General features: G+C 46.4%; 1 protein-coding gene across 7 annotated transcripts in view; it reads left to right on the top strand.

Annotated features, from left to right (window-relative positions):
• Positions 1 to 22,207, top strand: part of LOC110498075 (rab3 GTPase-activating protein non-catalytic subunit) — a 23,448-nt gene extending 1,241 nt beyond the window's left edge. The window contains exons 2-35 of one of the 7 annotated variants that reach the window (XM_021574647.3): positions 888 to 970; positions 1,093 to 1,213; positions 1,391 to 1,472; positions 3,094 to 3,141; positions 3,293 to 3,368; positions 3,459 to 3,560; positions 3,680 to 3,779; positions 7,674 to 7,694; positions 7,948 to 8,046; positions 8,270 to 8,418; positions 8,881 to 8,960; positions 9,395 to 9,484; positions 9,682 to 9,821; positions 10,218 to 10,413; positions 10,538 to 10,681; positions 11,093 to 11,175; positions 11,289 to 11,353; positions 11,421 to 11,511; positions 11,637 to 11,764; positions 11,937 to 12,150; positions 12,267 to 12,364; positions 12,524 to 12,629; positions 12,757 to 12,917; positions 13,089 to 13,263; positions 13,422 to 13,595; positions 13,690 to 13,796; positions 15,471 to 15,537; positions 15,623 to 15,693; positions 18,764 to 18,799; positions 18,902 to 18,976; positions 19,257 to 19,472; positions 19,762 to 20,049; positions 21,027 to 21,191; positions 21,449 to 22,207. In XM_021574647.3, coding sequence (XP_021430322.3) covers positions 888 to 970; positions 1,093 to 1,213; positions 1,391 to 1,472; positions 3,094 to 3,141; positions 3,293 to 3,368; positions 3,459 to 3,560; positions 3,680 to 3,779; positions 7,674 to 7,694; positions 7,948 to 8,046; positions 8,270 to 8,418; positions 8,881 to 8,960; positions 9,395 to 9,484; positions 9,682 to 9,821; positions 10,218 to 10,413; positions 10,538 to 10,681; positions 11,093 to 11,175; positions 11,289 to 11,353; positions 11,421 to 11,511; positions 11,637 to 11,764; positions 11,937 to 12,150; positions 12,267 to 12,364; positions 12,524 to 12,629; positions 12,757 to 12,917; positions 13,089 to 13,263; positions 13,422 to 13,595; positions 13,690 to 13,796; positions 15,471 to 15,537; positions 15,623 to 15,693; positions 18,764 to 18,799; positions 18,902 to 18,976; positions 19,257 to 19,472; positions 19,762 to 20,049; positions 21,027 to 21,191; positions 21,449 to 21,601 — 4,004 coding nt within the window. In that variant the 3' untranslated portion in view covers positions 21,602 to 22,207. Of the gene's footprint in view, positions 1 to 887; positions 971 to 1,092; positions 1,214 to 1,390; positions 1,473 to 3,093; positions 3,142 to 3,292; positions 3,369 to 3,458; positions 3,561 to 3,679; positions 3,780 to 4,608; positions 4,703 to 7,673; positions 7,695 to 7,947; positions 8,047 to 8,269; positions 8,419 to 8,880; positions 8,961 to 9,394; positions 9,485 to 9,681; positions 9,822 to 10,217; positions 10,414 to 10,537; positions 10,682 to 11,092; positions 11,176 to 11,288; positions 11,354 to 11,420; positions 11,512 to 11,636; positions 11,765 to 11,936; positions 12,151 to 12,266; positions 12,365 to 12,523; positions 12,630 to 12,756; positions 12,918 to 13,088; positions 13,264 to 13,421; positions 13,596 to 13,689; positions 13,797 to 15,470; positions 15,538 to 15,622; positions 15,694 to 18,763; positions 18,800 to 18,901; positions 19,049 to 19,256; positions 19,473 to 19,761; positions 20,050 to 21,026; positions 21,192 to 21,448 lie in introns of those variants that run through there. The other 6 variants (XM_021574644.3, XM_090211466.1, XM_021574646.3 and 3 more) reach the window with 6 other exon arrangements.

Here is a 22,207-nt window from a genome sequence, read left to right as displayed (position 1 = left end):
ACTCTCTCTAACAACTCAAGTCGCAAATTTTGTTCCAGTGATCTAAGTGCTACAAATACCAGGGAGTGTAAAGAATGCACGTATTCCTATGTCTCTTTAAATCTTTGACCTGTCACATCATGAATAATAGAATTAGAGATTATAGCAGTTGATGAGCGCAAGGTGTAGTGCAGGTGAGACCTGGAGAGCTGCAGTACCAGCGGGAGGCAGATGAAGATGGAAAGAGGGAGGAAGGAGGGGCGATTTGCCCTTTGTCATATGAGTCATCCTACAGGAGGGCGCTTGAACAGATTACCGCATGATGCTGGACAAAGGAAGACACACACTCACACACATAAGCATACATACACATACTCAAAGCCCTGAGCCATTGTAAATGGATGTTGCAGTCAGACTATGTCAACAGGAGTCCCACTGTCAATGCGAGTTCTGTCAATCTCTTTCCTTCCCCCACTTACTGATATTTATAGCATCTCCAACTTCATCCCTTCTCTCTTTGGGTCGGGGGAGGTCTCTTGTACTTGATGCTCAGCTTTCTCTCCGCCTTCTTTGTTAGTTTGCCCCTGCCAGTCCAAAGATGTGTGTACAAGTGTATCATGCATCACCTGATTTTAATAAATGTTCAGCTTTATAGCCTAACTATTATAATAATAATAATAATAATAATAATAATAATATATGCCATTTAGCAGACACTTTTGTCCAAAGTGACTTAGTCATGTGTGCATACATTTTACTTATGGGTGGTCCCAGGAATCAAACCCACTGCCCTGGCATAAAAAGCACCATGCTCTACCAGCTGAGTTACAAATAACCACTAACATTTTAACTGACAATTGACTCTGGATTGCACCACCTAATAGTTGTGATTGATCTCTCTCGCTCAGAGAATGAGCTGGCCTGGGACGACTCAGACTGGGGGTCATGGGATAACCCTGAGGCCAAAGAAGATGGCAGTGGCACCACCACGGTCAGTTTGTCTGTCTCTTACACTATTTATCTTATTTAACTAAAGACTAGCCTAAATCAGACAGCACCCTTCCATTGCCCGCTGTGATCTATAAGGTTTGGTCCTGTTGTTGTGTTCCTTAGGGGGTGGAGGAGGACAGTGCTGCAGGGAGTGCCCCCTGGCTGCAGGACTGTGTGGTTTCTCTGTCTCCCTGCTCAGACCTGATGGTCGTTGCCAAAGACCACAAGGCTGTGTTTCTCTCAGGTATGTGTCCCAAAACACAGACACGCATGTTAATGTACACACAAAAGCTATCTACCCTACCCTTATTAAAGCTACATGAAATAAAGTCAATGTTCTCAAATACATAAACATCTCCCCAATGACACATACACTGCTGTTGGCGGGGTGTGTGTTGACATTGTCTCCTCTTTCTTGCAGCGAAGTGGCGGACAGATGATGGCGGCCGAGAGGAGATGACCCTGGCTGTGTCCTGGAGTGGAACTCTCAGCACAGAGGAGGGGTGAGAGAACGGGGGGAGGAGGGAATGAGAGAACGGGGGGGAATATGGGGGGAGGAGGGGTTGGAGAGAACATAAGGAGGAGTGGGGGGGAGAGAGGACAGAGGGAGGAGGAGGGGGAGAACAGAGGGAGGAGGAGGGGGGAGAACAGAGGGAGGAGGAGGGGGGAGAACAGAGGGAGAAGGAGGAGGGGGGGAGAACGGAGGAGGGGGGGGAGAACGGAGGAGGTGGAGGGGGGGAGAACGGAGGAGGAGGGGGGAGAGAACGGAGGAGGAGGGGGGAGAGAATGGAGGGGGGGACAGAGGAGGGGGGGGAGAACGGAGGAGGTGGAGGGGGGGGGGGACGGAGGAGGAGGGGGGAGAGAACGGAGGAGGAGGGGGGAGAACAGAGGAGGGGAAGAGGGGGGAAGAGAATGGAGGGGGGGACAGAGGAGGGGGGGAGAGAACGGAGGAGGAGGGGGGGAGAGAACGCAGGAGGAGGGGGGGAGGAGAACGGAGGAGGAGGGGGGAGGAGAACGGAGGAGGAGGGGGGAGGAGAACGGAGGAGGAGGGGGGAACGGAGGGGGAGGGAGAACGGAGGAGGAGGGGGGAATGGAGGAGGAGGGGGGGAGAACGGAGGGGGGGAGAGAACGGAGGAGGAGGGGGGGAGAGAACGCAGGAGGAGGGGGGGAGAGAACGCAGGAGGAGGGGGGGAGGAGAACGGAGGAGGAGGGGGGAAGAGAACGGAGGAGGAGGGGGGAGGAGAACGGAGGAGGAGGGGGGAACGGAGGAGGAGGGGGGAGAACAGAGGAGGGGAAGAGGGGGGAAGAGAATGGAGGGGGGGACAGAGGAGGGGGGGAGAGAACGGAGGAGGAGGGGGGGAGAGAACGCAGGAGGAGGGGGGGAGAGAACGCAGGAGGAGGAGAACGGAGGAGGAGGGGGGAGGAGAACGGAGGAGGAGGGGGGAGGAGAACGGAGGAGGAGGGGGGAACGGAGGGGGGAGGAGAACGGAGGAGGAGGGGGGAACGGAGGGGGAGGGAGAACGGAGGAGGAGGGGGGGAACGGAGGGGGGGAATGGAGGGGGGGAGAACGCATGAGGAGGGGGGGGAGGAAAACGGAGGGGAGAACGGAGGGGGGGGAGAACGGAGGTGGAGGGGGGAGAGAAAGGAGGAGGAGGGGGGAGAGAACGGAGGAGGAGGGGGGGAACGGAGGAGGAGGGGGGGAACGGAGGAGGAGGGGGGGAACAGAGGAGGAGGGGGAAGAGAACGGAGGAGGAGGGGGAAGAGAACGGAGGAGGAGGGGGAAGAGAACGGAGGAGGAGGGGGAAGAGAACGGAGGAGGGGGGGAGAGAACGGAGGAGGTGGGGGGGAGAGAACAGAGGAGGACAGGGGAGAGAATGGAGGAAGGGGGGGAGAGAATGGAGGAGTGGGGGAGAGAACGGAGGGAAAGAAACATAAGGGTGGATGAATGAGAGAGGGTGTTAGACTGAGAGAATGTGAGGAAAGGAAAGGACACAGAAAGAAGTCAAGATTAGATTCCAGTTTCAATTCAATTCAATTGACTTTTTTGACATGGCAAGTTCATTATTACTTACATGGTAAAAGTATACATATCGACTGTGTGTGTGTGCGTGTCTGCCTTTACAGGGAGAGTGTGAGCAGTGTCATCTGTATACCTCTGGCCAGCCAGAAAAGGTAAGCCATCTAGTGTGTCCGACACTGTCTGTGTGTGTGTCCATCCTTCATGTATGATCACTTGTGTGTACATATCAATGTGTATGTAGGTTTGTGTTCTAATGATAAGTATTAACTCTGTCTGTCGGTCTGTGTGTGTGTGTGTGTTCAGGAGTTCCACAGGTCGGCCAGACTGGACTTGTATTGTAGTGGGCTTCTCATCTGGTTATGTTCGCTTCTACACAGAGGTGCAGTACAGCAGTATTGACTTGTTACCTGGAAGTCTGGCTGGTGTTGTAATGTTATTCTAACAGTGGTGTTTTGTGTGTTTTTGTCAGAGTGGGGTTCTACTCCTAGCCCAGCTGTTGAATGAGGATCCTGTCCTGAGGCTCAAGTGTCGCACCTACGAGATCCCCCGCCACCCTGGTGTCACCGAGCAGGTACGGCTGTAGCACACACCAAAACACTGACAGCTGTCTGGGCCTGGGTATCAAGGTTCTTTTCATGACACTTTGTATTTATGAATTTCTCTCTCTCTCTCTCTCTCTCTCTCTCTTAGCATGAGGAGCTGAGCATTCTTTACCCAGCAGCCCTGGTCACTATTGATGGCTTCAGTCTCTTTCAGTCTCTACGCGCCTGCAGAAACCAGGTGGCTCGAGGTACTGCTCTGTGTGTGTATTTTGTGTCTGTTGAGTTACTGCTCTGTGTGTGTGTTTTGTGTCTGTCGAGGTACTGCTCTGTGTGTGTGTTTTGTGTCTGTCGAGGTACTGCTCTGTGTGTGTGTTTTGTGTCTGTCGAGGTACTGTAGTAGCAGTAGAGGTACAGTGCTGTCAAAAAGGTTTTTCCCCTTTTTGACAGCAAATTAGAAATAATTTTCTCGATTAAAAAAAAAAAATCTTTGATACTGAATGTTCTTCAACCATAACCTAATATTAGATAAAGGGAACCTGAGTTTACAAATAATAACAACAATTGATACTTATTTTATTTATTTAATTAACAAAGTTATGAAACACCCAATTCCCCTGTGTGAAGAAGTCATTGCCCCCTTACACTCAATAACTGGTTGTGCCACCTTGAGCTGCAATGAATGCAGCCAAGTGCTTCCTGTAGTTGTTGATCAGTCTCTCACATTGCTGTGGATTAATTTTTGGCTGTGGATTAATTTTTGGCTGTGGATTAATTTTCTGCTCGTTTAAAGTCCTGCCACAACATCTCAATTGGGATTAGGTCTGGACTAGAGGTCTACCGATTAATCGGACTGACCGATTAATTAGGGCCGATTTCAAGTTTTCATAACCATCGGAAATCGGTATTTTTGGGCTCCGATTTTTATATATATATATTTTATACCTTTATTTAACTAGGCAAGTCAGTTGAGAACACATTCTTATTTTCAATTATTGCCTAGGAACGGTGGGTTAACTGCCTTGTTCAGGGGCAGAACGACAGATTTTCACCTCGTCAGCTCAGGGGATCCAATCTTGCAACCTTACAGTTAACTAGTCCAACGCTCTAACCACCTGCCTCTCATTGCACTCCATGAGTGCCTGCCTGTTACACGAATGCAGTAGAAGCCAAGGTATGTTGCTAGCTAGCATTAAACTTATCTTCAATCAATCAATCATAATCACTAGTTATATCTTATCTACACATGGTTGATGATATTACTAGTTTATCTAGTGTGTCCTGCGTTGCATATAATCGATGCAACGCTGGGGGATGATTTAACAAAAGCGCATTTGCGAAAAAAGCACAATCGTTGGACGACTGTACCTAACCATAAACACCAATGCCTTTCTTAAAATCAATTTACAGAAGTATATATTTTTAAACCTGCATATTTAGCTAAAATAAATCCAGGTTAGCAGGCAATAACCAGGTGAAATTGTGTCACTTCTCTTGCGTTCATTGCACGCAGTCAGGGTATATGCAGCAGTTTGGGCCGCCTGGCTCGTTGCAAACTAATTTGCCAGAATTTTACGGAATTATGACATAACTTTGAAGGTTGTGCAATGTAACAAGAATATTTAGACTTAGGGATGCCACCCGTTAGATAAAACACTGAACGGTCCCGTATTTCACTGAAATAATAAATGTTTTGTTTTCGAAATGATAGTTTCTGGATTTGACCATATTAATGACCAAATGCTTGTATTTCTGTGTGTTATGTTATAATTAAGTCTGATTTGATAGAGCAGTCTGACTGAGCGATGGTAAGCACTAGCAGGCTCGTAAGCATTCATTCAAACAGCACTTTAGTGCGTTTTGCCAGCAGCTCTTCGCAAGCACAGCGCTGTTTATGACTTCAAGCCTATCAGCCTAATGGCTGGTGTAACCAATGTGAAATGGCTAGCTAGCTAGTTAGCGGGGTGTGCGCTAATACTGTTTCAAACGTCACTCGGTCTGAGACTCGGAGCGGTTGTTCTCCTTGCTCTGCAAGGGTTCGCGGCTTTTGTGGAGCGATGGGTAACGCTGCTTGGAGTGTGGCTGTTGTCGATGTGTTCCTGGTTCGAGCCCAGGTAGGGGCGAGGAGAGGGACGGAAGCTATACTGTTACACTAGCAATACTATAGAGCCAATAAGAACATCCATGAGTCAAAGGTATATGAAATACAAATGGTACAGAGGGAAATAGTCCTATAAATACAGTCCTATAAATAATATTAACTACAACCTAAAACCTCTTACCTTGGAATATTGAAGTCTCATGTTAAAAGGAACCACCAACTTTCATATGTTCTCATGTTCTGAGCAAGGAACTCAAACGTTAGCTTTTTTACATGGCACATATTTTACATGGCACATATTGCACTTTTACTTCTCCAACACTTTGTTTTGGCATTTTTTAAACCAAATTGAACATGTTTCATTATTTATTTGAGGCTAAATAGATTTTTATTGATGTATTATATTAAGTTAAAATAAGTGTTCATTCAGTATTGTTGTAATTGTCATTATTACAAATACATTTTTTTTTAAATTGTCCGATTAATCGGTATTGGCTTTTTTTGGTCCTCCAATAATCGGTATCGGTGTTGAAAAATCATAATCGGTCGACCTCTAGTCTGGACTTTGACTAAGCCATTTCAAAACTTCAAAATGTTTACTTTTTAATAATATACATGTAGACTTGACTGTGTGTTTTGGATCATTGTCTTGCTGCATGACCCAGCTGTTCTTCAGCTTCAGCTCACAGACAGATGGCCTGACATTCTCCTATAGAATTCTCTGATACAGAGCAGAATGTATTCTTGACCGTTGGTATAAGGTTTTTACTGTGGAATGCAGTGTTTGGCTTTCGCCAGGCATAATGGGACCCATGTCTTCCAAAAACATATACTTTTTACTTATCTGTCCATAGATCATTCATCCTAGAGTTTTGATGATCTTCCAGGTGCTTTTTGGCAAACTTGAGTGAACTTTTTGGATGAGATGGGTCCCATTATGTCTGGCGAAAACCAAAAACTGCATTCCACAGTTAGTTACGACAGTGCAGCAATATCTAACAAGTAATCTAACAATTCCGCAACAACTACCTAATACACACACATCTAAGTAAAGGAATGGAATAAGTATATGTGTAAATATATGGATGAGCAATGACAGGGTGGCATAGGCTAAGATGCAATAGATGGTACAAAATACAGTATATACATATGAGATGAGTAATGCAAGATATGTAAATATTATTAAAGTGGCATTATTAAAGTGACTAGTGATCCATTTATTAAAGTGGCCAATGATTTCAAGTCTGTATGTAGGCAGCAGCCTCTCTGTGTTATTGATGGCACTGTGTTGCCATACCAACGGTAAATCATGGTGGTGGTAGTGTGCTGGTTTGAGGATGCAACTTGCCTGAATAGAAGGAACCATGAATTCTGCTCTGTATCAGAGAATTCTACAGGAGAATGTCAGGCCATCCGTCTGTAAGTTGAAGCGCAGCTGGGTCATGCAGCAAGACAATGATCCAAAACACACATTCAAGTCTACATGAACATGGTTAAAAAGCAACACATTTGGAATAGCCTAGTCAAAGTCTAGACCTAATCACTATTGAGATGTTGTGGTAGGACTTGAAACGAGCAGTTTATTATTGAAAACCCACATATGTCACTGAGTTAAAGCAGTTAAAGCATGGAAGACTGGGCCAAAATTCCTTCACAGCGATGTGAGAGACTGATCAACAACTACAGGAACCTTTTGGTTGGAGTCATTGCAGCTAAAGGTGGCACAAACAGTTATTGAGTGTAAGGCAATTACACACAGGGGCATTGTGTGTTGCATAACTTTGTTTATAAAATATGTATGTCATTGTTGTGTTATTTGTACACTCAGGCTCCCTTTATCTAAAATTTGGTTAAAGATCTGCTAACATTCAGTATAAAAAAATGCAACAGTAGAGAAAATTAGAAAGGGGGAAATACTTTTTCACAGCGCTGTAGGTTAGTGTTCGTAGTTGTAAAACTAGTTGTAGTACCATAGTAATTGTGCTATAAAGGTTACATGATGTTTAATAGAACCATGTTCTCTATTTGCTGGCTGGGTTGACAGAGTTCGCCAGAAAGGATGCAGGTACTGACACACGCACAAAAGCTAGTATTTGGCACTTAGGGTAGTACATGTAGCATTCTTAATGGGTATATTTTGTGTATTGTGGCTTGAGGTGATTTTGTCATTCCACACCATTTACTCAACTCTTTCCTTCATCTCCTCTTTCTCTGGCAACCCTCACTTCCTTGATCTCTTTCTCCAAACCCCTTCTCTTACTCATTATTCCTAACTTTCTGTGTCTTACCTTTCTCTCTCTCCCTACTCGCCCCCTCAGCAGCAGCAGCAGGTAGTGAGGTGGTCCATCCTCCTCCTCTGGCCTATAAGAAGTGGGGTCTACAGGATATGGACACCATCGTAGACCACAGCAGCGTGGGTGAGAGAGTCGAGGAGGGAGGGTCAGATGGGTGGAGGGGCACAGGGAGTGGATGGGGGGGGCTGGAGGACAGGAAGTTGGGCAGGAGGACAGGGAGTGGGGCAGGTGCATGGTGAGCAGAAGTTGGAGAAGATCATGGATTCTGGTTGACAGACAGTGAAAGTGTAGCTATGTTCTCCATTAAAACGGTACTCTCTCTCTCCGCCCCTCCCTCCCTTGTCAGGTATAATGACGCTGTGTGTGTTTGACCAGATGAAAAATGCGTCTATCCTGGGGGGTTTCCATGCCTCTGTGAAGGGCAGCCCCCCCGCCATGAGTCAGTACATAACTGTGGGGGGAGGACCCTACACAGGCTTCTACTATGCCATTGAGGTGTGTGTTTGTCCATCTTTTTCTTCACCTCATGCCTGTCTATTTATCTCCTTGAGAGATTGGTAGTTACTCTTTAAGAAGTAAGCACAGTCGGCATTAGTTCAGACCAGTAGCAGTGATTTTTGACTTGTCTATTCCCTCTAGAGCAGAGATGGGCAATAATTTTGTCTCGTGGGCCACATCAGGATTTCTAAATTCAGAGGAGGAGTTATTTTGAAAAAGGGCAGTTATTTGAACATTTATAAAGGTCCATTATAATTTCTACATACTTTCTATCTAGCCTGTAGTGTTATTTTAACCCAAAATAGTTTACCCCCCACCCCCCAAAAATGGTTTTTACTCAAATCTCCCGCCGACTGGATTGCCTTATTTTTCCCACCCCTGCTGTAAACAGAGCGGACATTTCCACCAAATCAACACGAAAATGTCCAGTCATAAAATATTGTTTTTATCTCTCTCCAGGGTAGCTCCCAGCCTCTCCTCTCCCATGTGGCTCTGGCTGTGGCGAGCAAACTCACATCGGCCTTGTTCAGCGCCGCCAGGTGCGTGTGTGTTTTTCTTGGTGATTGTATTTATGAGTCTTTTCCCGGTTGTCAGTATCTTGGCCTCCTGCTCCCTTTAATCATGGTGAGTATTCCCTGTGGTGCTGTGTGTGGGTGTGTTGATACGGCTGGGGCCTTCACTGAGCCATGCTACCTCTGATACAGCCACACAGGACACAAAGCAGCAACATCAATACACTGATATATAGCATCTCTTCCCTGACAACTAATGAATTATAACTCTGTATGTTCTCTCCCTCTTCTCCCTCTGTCTTTCTTCTGCATGGCTTCTTTTTTTCTGCACCCTTTCTCTCCCCTTTCCTTCTCTCTCTCTCTCCTATCTGGCCTTTCTTTCTGCACCCTTTCTCTCCCCTTCTCTCTCTCTCTCCTATCTGACCTTTCTTTCGCACTGATCTCTTTCGCTCTCTCGTCAGTGGGTGGCTGGGCTGGAAGAAACAGAGTGAGGAGGAGCCAACTCAGAAACAGAAGCCCAAGGTGGAGCCGGCCACGCCGCTGGCAGTCAGGTGACCAACACCATCCCTTTTATCAGAAGAACTAGGGAACTGTTTGTGCTGCACATGCAATCTACGCAGTCAAATTGCCAAGTTATCTTTTTATCACTTTAACGTTAATCAATTAGCCTTTTTATTTTTTTTTACATTTCTCACTTAACTGATTGGCTAGCCCAAACTCCTTCCTCCCTCTCGTGTCCCGCCCTCAGGTTTGGTCTCCCAGACTCGCGGCGCCACGGGGAGTTCATCTGTCTGTCCCCCTGTAACACTCTGGCTGGGGTCACGGACGACTTCGGCAGGGTCACGCTGCTTGACGTGGGGAGAGGCATAGCTATCCGCATGTGGAAGGGTGAAAGAGAATTCTCCCTTCAACACTCAACAGTAGGGCCGGAACGATACCAGTATCATTAGTATCGTGGCAAGAAAAGAAAACATGAAAACAGCCCTAATGTTGGAAACAAACATCATTATGATGTCATCCAGAGTCACATGAATTTATTTCCAAGCTATAGTACACAATATTCAACACACAGCAGGTTTTTAAAGGCCCTTCTTGCTTCTTGTTTTCATTTTTGCCATGGAAAAAATATTGCAATACTGGTATCATCACAGCCCAACTCATCAGCAAATGAATTATCTGGTTTAGTATAAAGACAGCTAATGTTGAGTAGGGTCTAGTGTTTGACTTGGAAAAAGGCCCTACTTATTTATCTAGTTATAATAACCTATTTCTGTGTTTTCCCAGGATACCGGGATGCCCAGCTGGGTTGGGTACAGGTGTCTGAGGGGCGGGGCGAGCGCGAGTCCTCACCCTCTGCGCCCCTCCCTCGGCGCCACGCCCAGTTCCTGGTCATCTATGCACCCAGGAGAGGCATCCTGGAGGTGTGGGGCACACAGCAGGGGCCCAGAGTAGGAGCCTTCACTGTAGGGAAACACTGCAGGTACACACACACACACACACACACACACACACACACACACACAGTTCTAATTGTATGTTTCTAAAGCATTTGAACTACTTTAACCAGTAACCATTTCCTTCTCTCCTATGTGTGTATGTGTCAGGTTGCTGTATGCAGGCTACCGGCTGATGGGGGTGAACAGTGTGACTAGTCAGGGCTGGCTGCTCCACACACAGCAGGTGTGTCTGTTTGACCCTGCTACTGGAGTGCTACGCACTGTCACTGTCCCCTTCCATCTGGCCCTCAGGTGACTTTTCACACTAACACACACTTCATAGTACAGTTGGGACATCTTGGGAAGATCAGGAGTACAATTCTTGTATTGTGAAAGATTCCACATATATAGTGCATTCAAAGTATTCAGACTCCTTGACTTTTACCACATTTTGTTACATTACAACCCTATTCTAAATTGAATAAAATCGTTTTTTAAATCTTTGCAAATTTATTACAAATAAAAAGCTGAAATATCAGTATTCAGACCCTTTACTCAGTACTTTGTTGGCTTCCTTCCTTTGGCAGCGATTACAGACAAGTTTTTTGGGGGTGTATAACAAAATGTGGAAAAAGTGAAGGGGTCTGAATACTTTCCGAATGCACCATACACAGCCTGTGTAGTTTTACCAAAGGGACATAATGATTATGTTCCCTATGTCAGTGATAAGAAGAGTGAGAGGGCGAAGGACATGCACCTGCTGAAGAGACTGACCACACTACTGAAGAGCAGAGAGGTGGAACCAGGTACGACAGAGATGGAGGGGGGAAATGAAAAGATGGGAGGATACCCTTTACGGAAGTATTTGAACAGGGCAAACCAGAAGAGCTCTTTCTTACTTTTGACCACCTCTCTACAGATATCCTGGAGAGCGAGGCCCAGAGTGTACTGCTGGACATCAAACACCCTGCCGTTAAGAAACAGGTCAACACACACACACATACACACATAGTGGGGTCAGTACTACTACTTACTGCTCTCTGTCCTTTAGGCCCTGGAGTCTTTGCTAGCCAATAAGAATGCTCCAGTCTCCTGTCTGACCAACATCACCCGGGTCTTACTGGCCAGTCTCAAAGGGCAAGGTACTGTGTATTTCTGGATATGTATTGAGGTTGAATATTATTAAACCGTGTACAAATAAGTGTCTTAATGTCTGTGTGTGTGGGTTAATGCCTGTGTGTGTTGCCCGTGTGCACTGTCCCTGCAGACCCTGAGGCGGTAGATGAAGGGTTGTTCCAGTTGTGTTCCTCCCAGCTGAAACTGCTGCAGCTCTACACAGACATCCAACAGCTCCACTCTACTGGGGAGGCCACCACAGACACACACACTGAACCTGTGAGTACAACAAACACCACTGGTTGTACAGCAGTCTGACACTGAATTAATTAGCTACAGTCAGAGCAGTAAACGGCAGGCCATTGCTGAGTTGTCAGCAACAGTCACCAATTTGGAATCTAGAACCTCTTTTCTATTTTCTCTTGTTCCACATCCGCCTCTTCCTTTTCAGACGGAGGTTGCAGGTATAGAGGAGGAGCTGGCCCGTGTCTCCCCTACCCTGCAGCGCTACGCAGAGCTCACATCCGGCTCCCGCCCCTCCGTCTCTTTCGCCCTGGACTCCCCCGACGCATCACTTCCTGTCCGGAGCTTTCTGTCCCAGATGGAGTGTGAGGGAGAGGAGATCAGAGTTGTGCCAGGGCCCAACGCAGACTGGACACAGCTTGGTAGAATGAAAACGCGCACACACACACGACACAAAGATGCGCACAGACACACGCACACACACACTATTACCTATAAGTGTATTAGAGGTTAGTTTGTGTGTGTTTTTCCCCTGTAGGGAGCTTTCTGTTCTGGGGCTGTCTGACAGGAGAGAGCCCTCTACAGAAAGTCTGTAACACACTGCAGAAGACCGGCATCAGCCCACAGCAACTACTGGTGAGGAGAGGCGGGAGAGAGGGTAAAGAGGTGGTGGAGGAATAAGAGGAAGCCGATTCTAGAAAGGGAGGATTTGGGAATGGGAGGAAGAATGGACTGTTTGAAATAGAATGACATGTTACTCATCCATCTTGTCTGTCCGTGTGTGTTTTCCCTCAGTCTCTGCTGCTGAGTGTATGGCTGCACAGAGAGAAGGAAGTATTGAAAAAAACAGAGGCCGTCAGACACCTACACACACTGCTCACTGCACTCAGCTCCATGAAAGGTGTGTGAGCACATCTTATTTCCAATGTGGTCTGTGCTGTGATGACATTGAGTTAGCTTGTGGTTAGATGGTATGTGGCTAGACTCCCATTGACTTCTGTAGACGGCTGTGTTCCTCCTCTCCCTAGGTGCGGTGGAGGAGTCGTGGGACATGCAGTGTGTCTCCCCCTGGTGGCAGCAGGTGCGGTCTGCGTGTGTCCAGTCCCACAGTTCTGCTGCCGCCCTGTTGGCTGCAATAGTGGCTCACCGCGCTGCTAAAGCTAACATCACCATCCTGGCTGAAACCAAGGTCACACACCACACACACACACACACACACACACACACACACACATATAATCACCTGGCTCTGGCAAAGAAGAGGGTGAACACACACACCCTAGCACACACACACTGATATGTGTGCTTCGTCACTGACTCTCTGTGTGTGTGTGTGTGTGTGTGTGTGTGTGTGTATCAGTTCCAGTCGGAGTGGGAGGCGGTGTCGTTGGAGCTGGAGCAGTGGGCGGTGTGTGTGAGACAGCTGGAGGACGTGTTGTCCCTGCAGACACTGCTGTGTGTGCCTCCTCCTCAGGGAACACCAGGGAGCGCCACACCACACTGCTCAGTCAAAGCCCTGCTGGAGGGGGGCCGAGGTACTGGATACGTACTATAAGAAATAAAAAAGTCCATAATCTCTGAAGGAATCTCAGATCTGAGAGGGTTGGGATTGGTGAGAGTGATACAATACAATCACATATACAGTAGATCAGTGATTACCTACGCTCTCTCTCTCCCCTTCGTCCTCTCTCAGGTGGTATAGCAGACAGCGTGGCTAAGTGGGTGTTCAGGCAGGACTTGGCCCCTGAGCGGCTGAAGGACATGCTGCAGAGGAGGGGGGAGGCCGAGAGCACGGAACAGCCCTCCCAGCCAGAGCAGGGGAAGGGAGAAAAGAGCCAGGAGGATGCAGCCTTCAACAGGGCAGCAGGTGAGTGTGTACTCCTGTGGTCACTAACCTGATTCCTCCATAGGGAAGTGTATTTGTTGTTGTTATATTAGTGTGTGTTCCTGTGTTCCTCCAGAGCTGCTGGTGTCTGTGTGTCAGCGTTTCCCAGACTCCCTCTCTCCTGACCTGCTGTTTGCCCACTGCTGCTGGGAGTACGTGGTGCAGTGGAACAAAGACCCAGAGGTGGGGCTCCGTACAGTACCGACACACAGACCTTCACATCTAACACACTCACATCTATACACACAGACATCCATACATATCTATATACACACTCACATTTACACACACAGACATGCACATACATACACATCTACAGCACCAGTCAAAAGTTAGGACACTTCTTAAACAATGTTTTTTTCTTTATTTTTACTATTTTCTACATTGTAGAATAATAGTGAAGATGTCAAAACTATGAAATAACACATATGGAATCATGTAGTAACCAAAAAAGTGTTAAACAAATGAAAGTATATTTTAGATTCTTCAAAGTAACCACCCTTTACCTTGATGACAGCTATCTATGCACACTCTTGGCATTCTCTCAAGCAGCTTCACCTGGAATGCTTTTCCAACAGTCTTGAAGGAGTTCCCACATATGCTGAGGACTTGTTGGCTGCTTTTCCTTCCCTCTGCGGTCCAACTCATCCCAAACCATCTCAATTGGGTTGTGTGATTGTGGAGTCCAGGTCATCTGATGCAGCACTCCATCACTCTCCTTCTTGGTCGAATAGCCCTGTCACAGCCTGGAGGTGTGTTTTGGGTAATGATAGTCCCACTGAGTGCAAACCAGATGGGATGGTGTATTGCTGCAGAATGCTGTAGTAGCCATGCTGGTTAAGTGTGCCTTCAATTCTAAATAAATCAGACCGTGTTACCAGCAAAGCACCCCCACAGCAACACCCCTCTTCCTCCTCCATGCTTCACGGTGGGAACCACACATGCAGAGATCATCCGTTCACCTACTCTGCGTCTCACAAAGACACAAATCTCAAATTTGGACTCATCAGACCAAAGGGCAGACTTCCACCGGTCTAATGTCCATTGCTCGTGTTTCTTGGCTCAAGCAAGTCTCTTCTTATTGGTGTCCTTTAGTAGTGGTTTATTTACAGCAATTCAACCATGAAGGCCTGATTCACAGTCTCCTCTGAACAGTTGATGTTGAGATGTTTCTGCTGCTTTTATTTTGGCTGCAATATGAGGTGGAGTAATTTTAATGAACTTATCTTCTGCAGTCGAGGTAACTCTGGGTCTTCCTTTCCTGTGGCGGTCCTCATGAGAGCCAGTTTCATCATAGCGCCTGGTGGTTTTTGCGTCTGCACTTGAGTTCTTGAAATTTTCCGCATTGACTGACCTTCATGTCTTAAAGTAATGATGGACTGTTGTTGAGCTGTTCTTGCCATAATATGGACTTGGTCTTTTACCAAATATGGCTATCTTCTGTATACCACCCCTATCTTGTCACAACACAACTGATTTAGCTCAAACACGTTAAGGAAAGAAATTCCACAAATTAACTTTTAACAAGGCAAACCTGTTAATTGAATTGCATTCCAGGTGACTACCTCATGAAGCTGGTTGAGATAATGCCAAGAGTGTGCAAAGCTGTCAAAGGCAAAGGGTGGCTACTTTGAAGAATCTCAAATATAAAATATATTTTGATTAGTTTAAAATGTTTTTGGTTACTACATGATTCCATGTGTTATTTCATAGTTTTGATGTCTTCACTATTATTCTACAATGTAGAAAATAGTCAAAATAAAGAAAAGCCCTGGAATTAGTAGGTTTTGACTGATACTGTATATACTGACAGTTTGAGGTGTACAATCAAATGTTTTGTTGTCTCTCACTCTGTAGGAGGGGAGATATCTTTGTTGGGCGGTGGAACATCTGAAGCTAGTCTCAAGTCCTCACATCCAGCTGGGTGAGACTATGCTTCACGTTATGCAATATTCACTCAGTGTGTCCCTTCGTTTGTGCTATAAGATGGTTCTCTCTTTCTCCTGCAGGCATCTCTTCAATGATGTGGAACACGTTCATCGTTAAATGTTTCTCAGCTGCTGCTTTCCTTATAGAGAAGGTGAGCAGAGTATTAGGGATGTGCATCTTTCCCCTTCAACACGAATCGATATCTAGATGCACGGGCTCCGATACGATACAGGAATGATACGTTTTAGTTTGAAAGGAATCGATGTGAATCGGTTCGATACGATGCACTAACATTGGTTTGCATAAACACACACATTTTCCATTCCAAATTCAAATCTGCAGATGGATCTGATGAGCTAGGACTCTGAGCTGTATCTGTCTGAGCTGACTTCTTTCTCTGTGTGTGTGTGTGTGTGTGTGTGTGTTATATGTCTGAGCTGACCTCTCTCTGTGTGTGTGTGTGCTATATCTGCCTGAGCTGACCTGTGTGTGTGTGCTATATCTGCCTTTGCTGACTTCTCGCTGTCTTTGTGTGTGTAAATTATGTACATGTACACTGAACAAAACTATAAATGCAAAATGCAACAAAGATTTTAGTGAGTTACAGTTCATATAAAGGAAATTTGAAAAAGTAATTAGGCTCTAATCTATGTATTTCACATGACTGGGAATACAGTTCTGCATCTGTATGTCACAGATACACTATATGACCAAAAGTACACGTTTGTCGAACATCTCATTCCAAAATCACAGGCATTAATATGGACTTAGTCCATTCTTCTGGGAAGGTTTTCCACTAGATGTTGGAACATTTCTGCGGGAACTTGCTTCCATTCAGCCCACAAGAGCATTAGTGAGGTCTGGCACAGGTCTTGGGCAATTAGGCCTGGCTCGCAGTCAGTGTTTAAATTCATTCCAAAGGTGTTTGATGGGGTTGAGGTCAGGGCTCTGTGCAGGCCAGTCAAGTTCTTCCACACCGATCTCGACAAACATTTATGTATGGACTTCGCTTTCTGCACGGGGACATTGTCATGCTGAAACAGGAAAGCCCTTCCTCAAACTGTTGCCACAAAGTTGGAAGCACAGCATCGTCTAGAATGCCACTGGAAATAAGGGGCCTAACCTGAACCATGAAAAATAGTCCCAGACCATTATTTCTCCTCCACCAAACTTTATAGTTGGCTGTATGCATTGGGGCAGGTAGTGTTTTCCTGGCAGCAGCCAAACCCAGATGCGTCCTTCGGGCTGACAGAAATTTGACAAACTGACTTGTTAGAAAGGTGGCATCTTATGACGGTGTCACGTTGAAAGTCACTGAGCTCTTCAGTAAGGTCCTTCTATTGCCAATGTTTGTCTATGGAGATTGCATGGCTGGGTGCTCGGTTTTATACATCTGTCAGTAATGGGTGTGGCTGAAACCAGGATTAATCCGTGAAGAGCACACTTTTCAGCGTGGGGCCGTGCTGCATTTGTCCACTGAAGTCAGATACGACGCCGAACTGCAGTCAGGTCAAGACCCTGGTGAGGACGCAAGCACGCAGATGAGCTCCTCTGAGACGACTGCTTCTGACAGTTTGTGCCGAAATTATTCGATTAGCTGTCTGGGTGGCTGGTCTCAGACGATCCTGCAGGTGAAGAAGCCGGATGTAGAGGTCCTGGGCTGGCGTGGTTACACGTGGTCTGTGGTTGTGAGCTCAGTTGGACGCAGTACCAAATTGTCTAAAACGACATTGGAGACGGCTTATGGTAGAGAAATTAACATTAACTTCTGGTGGACAGACATTCCTGCAGTCAGCATGCCAATTGCATTGTGTGACAACTGCACATTTTAGAGTGGCCTTTTATTGTCCCCAGCACAAGATGCACCTGTGTAATGATCATGCTGTTTAATCAGCTTCTTGATATGCCACACCTGTCAAGTGTATGGATTATCTTGGCAAAGAGGAAATGCTCACTAACAGGGATGTAAACAAATGTGTGCACAACATTTGAGAGAAATCAGCTTTTTGTGCGTATTAAAAATATCTAGGATATTTTATTTCAGCTCATGGAACATGGGACCAACACTTTACATGGTGTTTATATTTTTGTTCAGTATGTATGGTGTATGTAGGGCTAAGCCACAAGGGAAACTGGGCACCTGCCACCCCACTATCAGATAGAGGGAGGGAGGGGGGGGGGCAATGTTAGCTTTTTGTTCCCCCCACTGTTGATCTGAAATACTAATCAATTCATCATTTTTGCAGATTCAAAGTGTTTGAGCTAGTAATGTATCAATATATAGCACAGCTTTTTGGATTTATTTTTTTGCCGAAATCCATACTTTTTCAAACTTTCAACAAAAACAACCACCGACTGTTTGCTCATTGCTGTTGCTCAGATGGCAACTCGTCGCAAATGCTCATGTGCCAATTGAATCTCAACAAGGAAAAAGTCGGTGGTTGTATTTGATTAACATTTATTGAAAATGTATGGATTTCAGCAAACAAAAGGCACACCACTACAGAGGACAGACATAGGTAGAAGGTAGGCATTCGATAATTAAATGCATTTGAAGGATTGACCTTGGGCGAATCGATGGAGGTGGTCCTAGGTTCCACAAACCCAGGTCTCTGCTCCACTGTTTGTGGAGTCATCACAATCTTCCTTCACCATGGAGTGGAGTTTAGTCCACTATATCCAAATGAGAGTTGTAGCGGTAGCTTAGGCTATTCCAGTAAAATGACGTTTTCAACAGCACCTTTGATAACAATAACCTTGAAATTACATCGGTTGAACTTGTCACTCATCTAATAAAGCCTAATATTGCGCAAGCCATTTTAAACATTTGAATGCTGAAGGTGACAGGTGGCCGACCTCTCGTTAGGCAATGTGCACTTTGACTAGGCTACTGATATTGATCAATGACTGTCAACACAGTTAAATGCTCGACACTGAAGGAGAGGAAATAAAGTAATATGAGCCATGTTAGTGAACCGGCGATACGTAACGTTTCAGTTTCTGACCGATTCAGTCCTATCTTAAACATTTGAACCGGGGATCGATGCATATCTGTGAATCATTACATCCCTACAGAATATGTTCATCAGAACTCTCACATACAAAACAAACATTCTGTAGGGATGTAACCATTCAAATCAGTCCCCGGTGTGTCCTGATTCGGATCATGATTCTCTTCATAGTGCTGCAATTGATCGTCTGTTTGTGTTCTCTCTCCACAGGTGGGGAAGGCCCCTAAGGACCGCCTGTGTCGACGGGTGAGCAGCCCTGCCCTATTCAGCCTTACAGCTACATACCTCTCTGATTGGGACTTGTTGTGAATAGACGTGTAGATAACGTCTGTTTGTGTGTGTATTCAGGATGTGGGAATGGGAGACTGTGCCATGACATCATTCCTGGGCTCCTGTGTTCAGCTGCTACAGATTCTGATGGAGGTACGGATCAAAAAAGATGGATGGATGCATACAGTTGGGCAGATTAAAATGTTTCCCTGCGTTGCAGCACAGGTAAAAAGCATGTGCTGCATGCAAAGTGGGTATATGTGCATGTCACCATGCAAGAGAGTTTGTCACAGTGTACCATTACTGCAGCACGGGGATTTAGAAGAATTATTTTTGAACTAAAGCATCTGTAGTTGCACAGATAGACTGCGCTTTGGATGGTTTTTAATCCTGATGCTGGTCTTTGGTTACTCTGAACCCCTCTCCCCTCCAGGCAGACTCGGGGGTAGAAGAGGTGACTCCTCCAGAGCTGTGTGTGGAGGAGGTGTGGGGGGGAGCAGAGGGTCCTGCCTCCCTAGCAGAGCTAGCCCTGGAGCAGAAGGGAGTTCACTACCCCCTTGTACAACACCACTATCTCCTGGCCTCTCTACTCCACACTGCTATGACCTTCAGTCTCAGGGTCAAACCACTCAGCCTGTTCGACAGCAAGGTGAGACAAACACGTAGTGTAAACCAAAGAGTACACACATGCATAACACCTACAGCAGTGTTTCCCAACCCTCTCCTCTGGCCTCCCCAGATGTTTCACATGTTTGTTTTAACCCTAAACTGGCACACCTGATTCAATTAGTCACAGGCTTGATGATTAGTTGACTAATTGAGTTAGGTGTGCCAGTTTTTAGGGTTAAAACAAACATTTGAAATGTCTGGGAGGCCCTGAGGAGAGGGTTGGGAAACAATGACCTACACTATACACTGCAAGTCTTTCCTTCTTCCAGGGTAAGAATGCCTTCTTTAGAGAGCTGTCGTCCATCCAGCTGATGCCCAGTGGAGACATGGACCCTGGCCTGGTCTCCCTCAGACAGGAGTTCCTGCTCAGGGTGTTGACAGGCTGGGTGACGACCCAGAGGGTGGCGGTGGAGGGCCCTGGGTCTGGGTCAGGGGACAAGACGTGGCCCTCTCTGTGTCTGGACCTGGGACTCCTGCTGCAGGTCAACCCGGACATCCTGCGCAGACATCTGGTGTGTGAGCTGTACAACCAGGGCCTGGACCCCCGGGCAGAGCAGGTAGGTAGTCATACACCAACAGGTCCCTCAATACACATCTGCTGGTAACTGGATAGAAACTGATACACATACTAACACATAAAACATAAACCCCCCAGTGAGTGTATTGGGTACACCCATCTAGTACCGGGTTGGACTCCCCTATGCCTCCAAAACAGCCTGAATTCTTCAAGGTGTTGGAAATGTTCCACATGGATTTTGGTCCATGCTGACACGATGGCATCATGCAGTTGCTGCAGATTGGACGTTGGTACATTCATGCTGCGAACAGCCTGTTCCATCTCATCCCAAAGACGCTCTATTGGGTTGAGGTCTGGGAACTGACCAGGCCACTCAACTGAACTAAATGTTCTTCCACTCCTCAATTGTTCAGTGTTGGTGACCGTGTTCTCACTGGAGCCCTCTTGATTTTCTCTAGTAGGAGTGGAACCCAGGGTGGTCGTCTGCTACAATAGCCCTTCCCTGACAAGGATCGAGGAGTTGTGCATTTCAGAGATGCCGCTCTGTATTGATGTACTGCACTGTTATTTGCCTGTTAGCTTGCACGGTTCTTGCCGTTCTCCTTCGACCTCTCTCATCAACAAGCTGTTTTCGCCCAAAGGACTGCTGCTGACTGGATGTTATGTCAGTCTCACCATTCTCTGTAAACCTGGGTGGCTGTTTCTGAGATGCTGGATCCAGAGTGCCTAGCATTAATGATCATATCACGCTCAGTCACTGGTTTTGCCCATTCTAACATTCAATAGAACAGTAACAATGCATTGACGTCTGTCTGCTTTATAAAACAAGCCACGGCTACGTGACTCACTGTCTGTAGGAGAGATCCATTTTCGTGAGCGGGTGGTGTACCTAAAACTATCCAATGAGTGTACATATTCGTACACTCATGTTACTTGTCATATTTAATAACTTTATACACACAATGAATATGATCACTCACACAAAATATGACATTGAAGCCTGTGTGTTGTCGTCAGGTGATGTTTGAGGTGGAGGATAAGGACGTGTTGGGTTCCCAGCTGTTGGTTCTAACAGGCCAGAGGCTGAGCTACTCCCTGCTCCACACCCAGACCCAGACCCGGCCCGCCATGGAGCTGCTGGCTCGCCTCCCCCCCACACTCTGCACCTGGCTCAAGGCTATGGTGAGATCAACCTCTGTGTTACCTTATAACATGTTATAACCACTGTAGAACACCTGGCTCAAGCCTATAGTGAGACTTACCAGCCTCCTGAATACACACTATAACCACGTTATGGCACCTTCATAACACTTAAGGCCATGGTAAGACCAGCTAGTCTTCGGCATCATCCTATAACCACTGAACATCATATTGTGTAACTAATTCAACCCCCTAGTTTTGTATGAGCTACTGATGCTATTCATGTGTGTTTTCCCCAGGACCCCAGTGAGCTGGGGTGCCCATCGGTGCCCCTGAGTCAGACCAGCAGGCTGGTGAGCCGCCTCATAGAGATCCTACCTGAGAACCATGGCCAGTACAGCCTGGCACTACACCTACTGGAGGCTGTGGAGGACCTGCAGAGAGAGGACTGAGAGAGAGGGAGTAGAAGATCTGCAGAAAGGGAACTTAGATGGCTTCTGTGCATTTTCGTTCTTGCTAGCATCCAATATAGGAGTGAGAGAGTGGTAGTGAACTGGTATATTACCTATCATGTACAGTACAGGAAGCAGAGGTACCCTGTTATGAGAGGGAGACTTGTGTTCAGTTGAGAAAAAGGTTGAATCTAATTAAGTGTAAATGATGGGGGGGGGTAGGATGGGTTTTTAATTTAATTCAGTGCTCACTCATCTTACTCCGATTCAAATAAGTAACATTGTATTAGGTTGATCAATGTCCAAGTCTGTATTTCAGAATGGAATATGGGGGGCCTAGATGGAGTTGGATATGTCCTGTCACTTTTTGTCTCCCAGCTATACCTAGCAGCCCCTGTACTCTACCTTTTAACATACTTAAAACCCACTCAAAAGGGGGTTGCAGGGTGTGTGCCGTTTGATGTTCAGTAAGCATCCCTCCCTCAGATTAGTGATGTATGATACAGACTTTATACATGCTGCTGTACTGTTCTGTACCTGTAATCTAGACACTGGCTGAGGGACCCCACTGGGGGCAGACAGCAGAATAAAAAAGTTTAATGCTCA

The sequence above is a fragment of the Oncorhynchus mykiss genome, chromosome 19 (assembly GCF_057628025.1).
Source record: "Oncorhynchus mykiss isolate SJ-2025 chromosome 19, ASM5762802v1, whole genome shotgun sequence".
Classification (NCBI taxonomy): domain Eukaryota; kingdom Metazoa; phylum Chordata; class Actinopteri; order Salmoniformes; family Salmonidae; genus Oncorhynchus; species Oncorhynchus mykiss.
The sequence above is the reverse complement of the archived record's forward strand: the minus strand, read 5'-3'. Positions and strand labels throughout refer to the sequence as shown.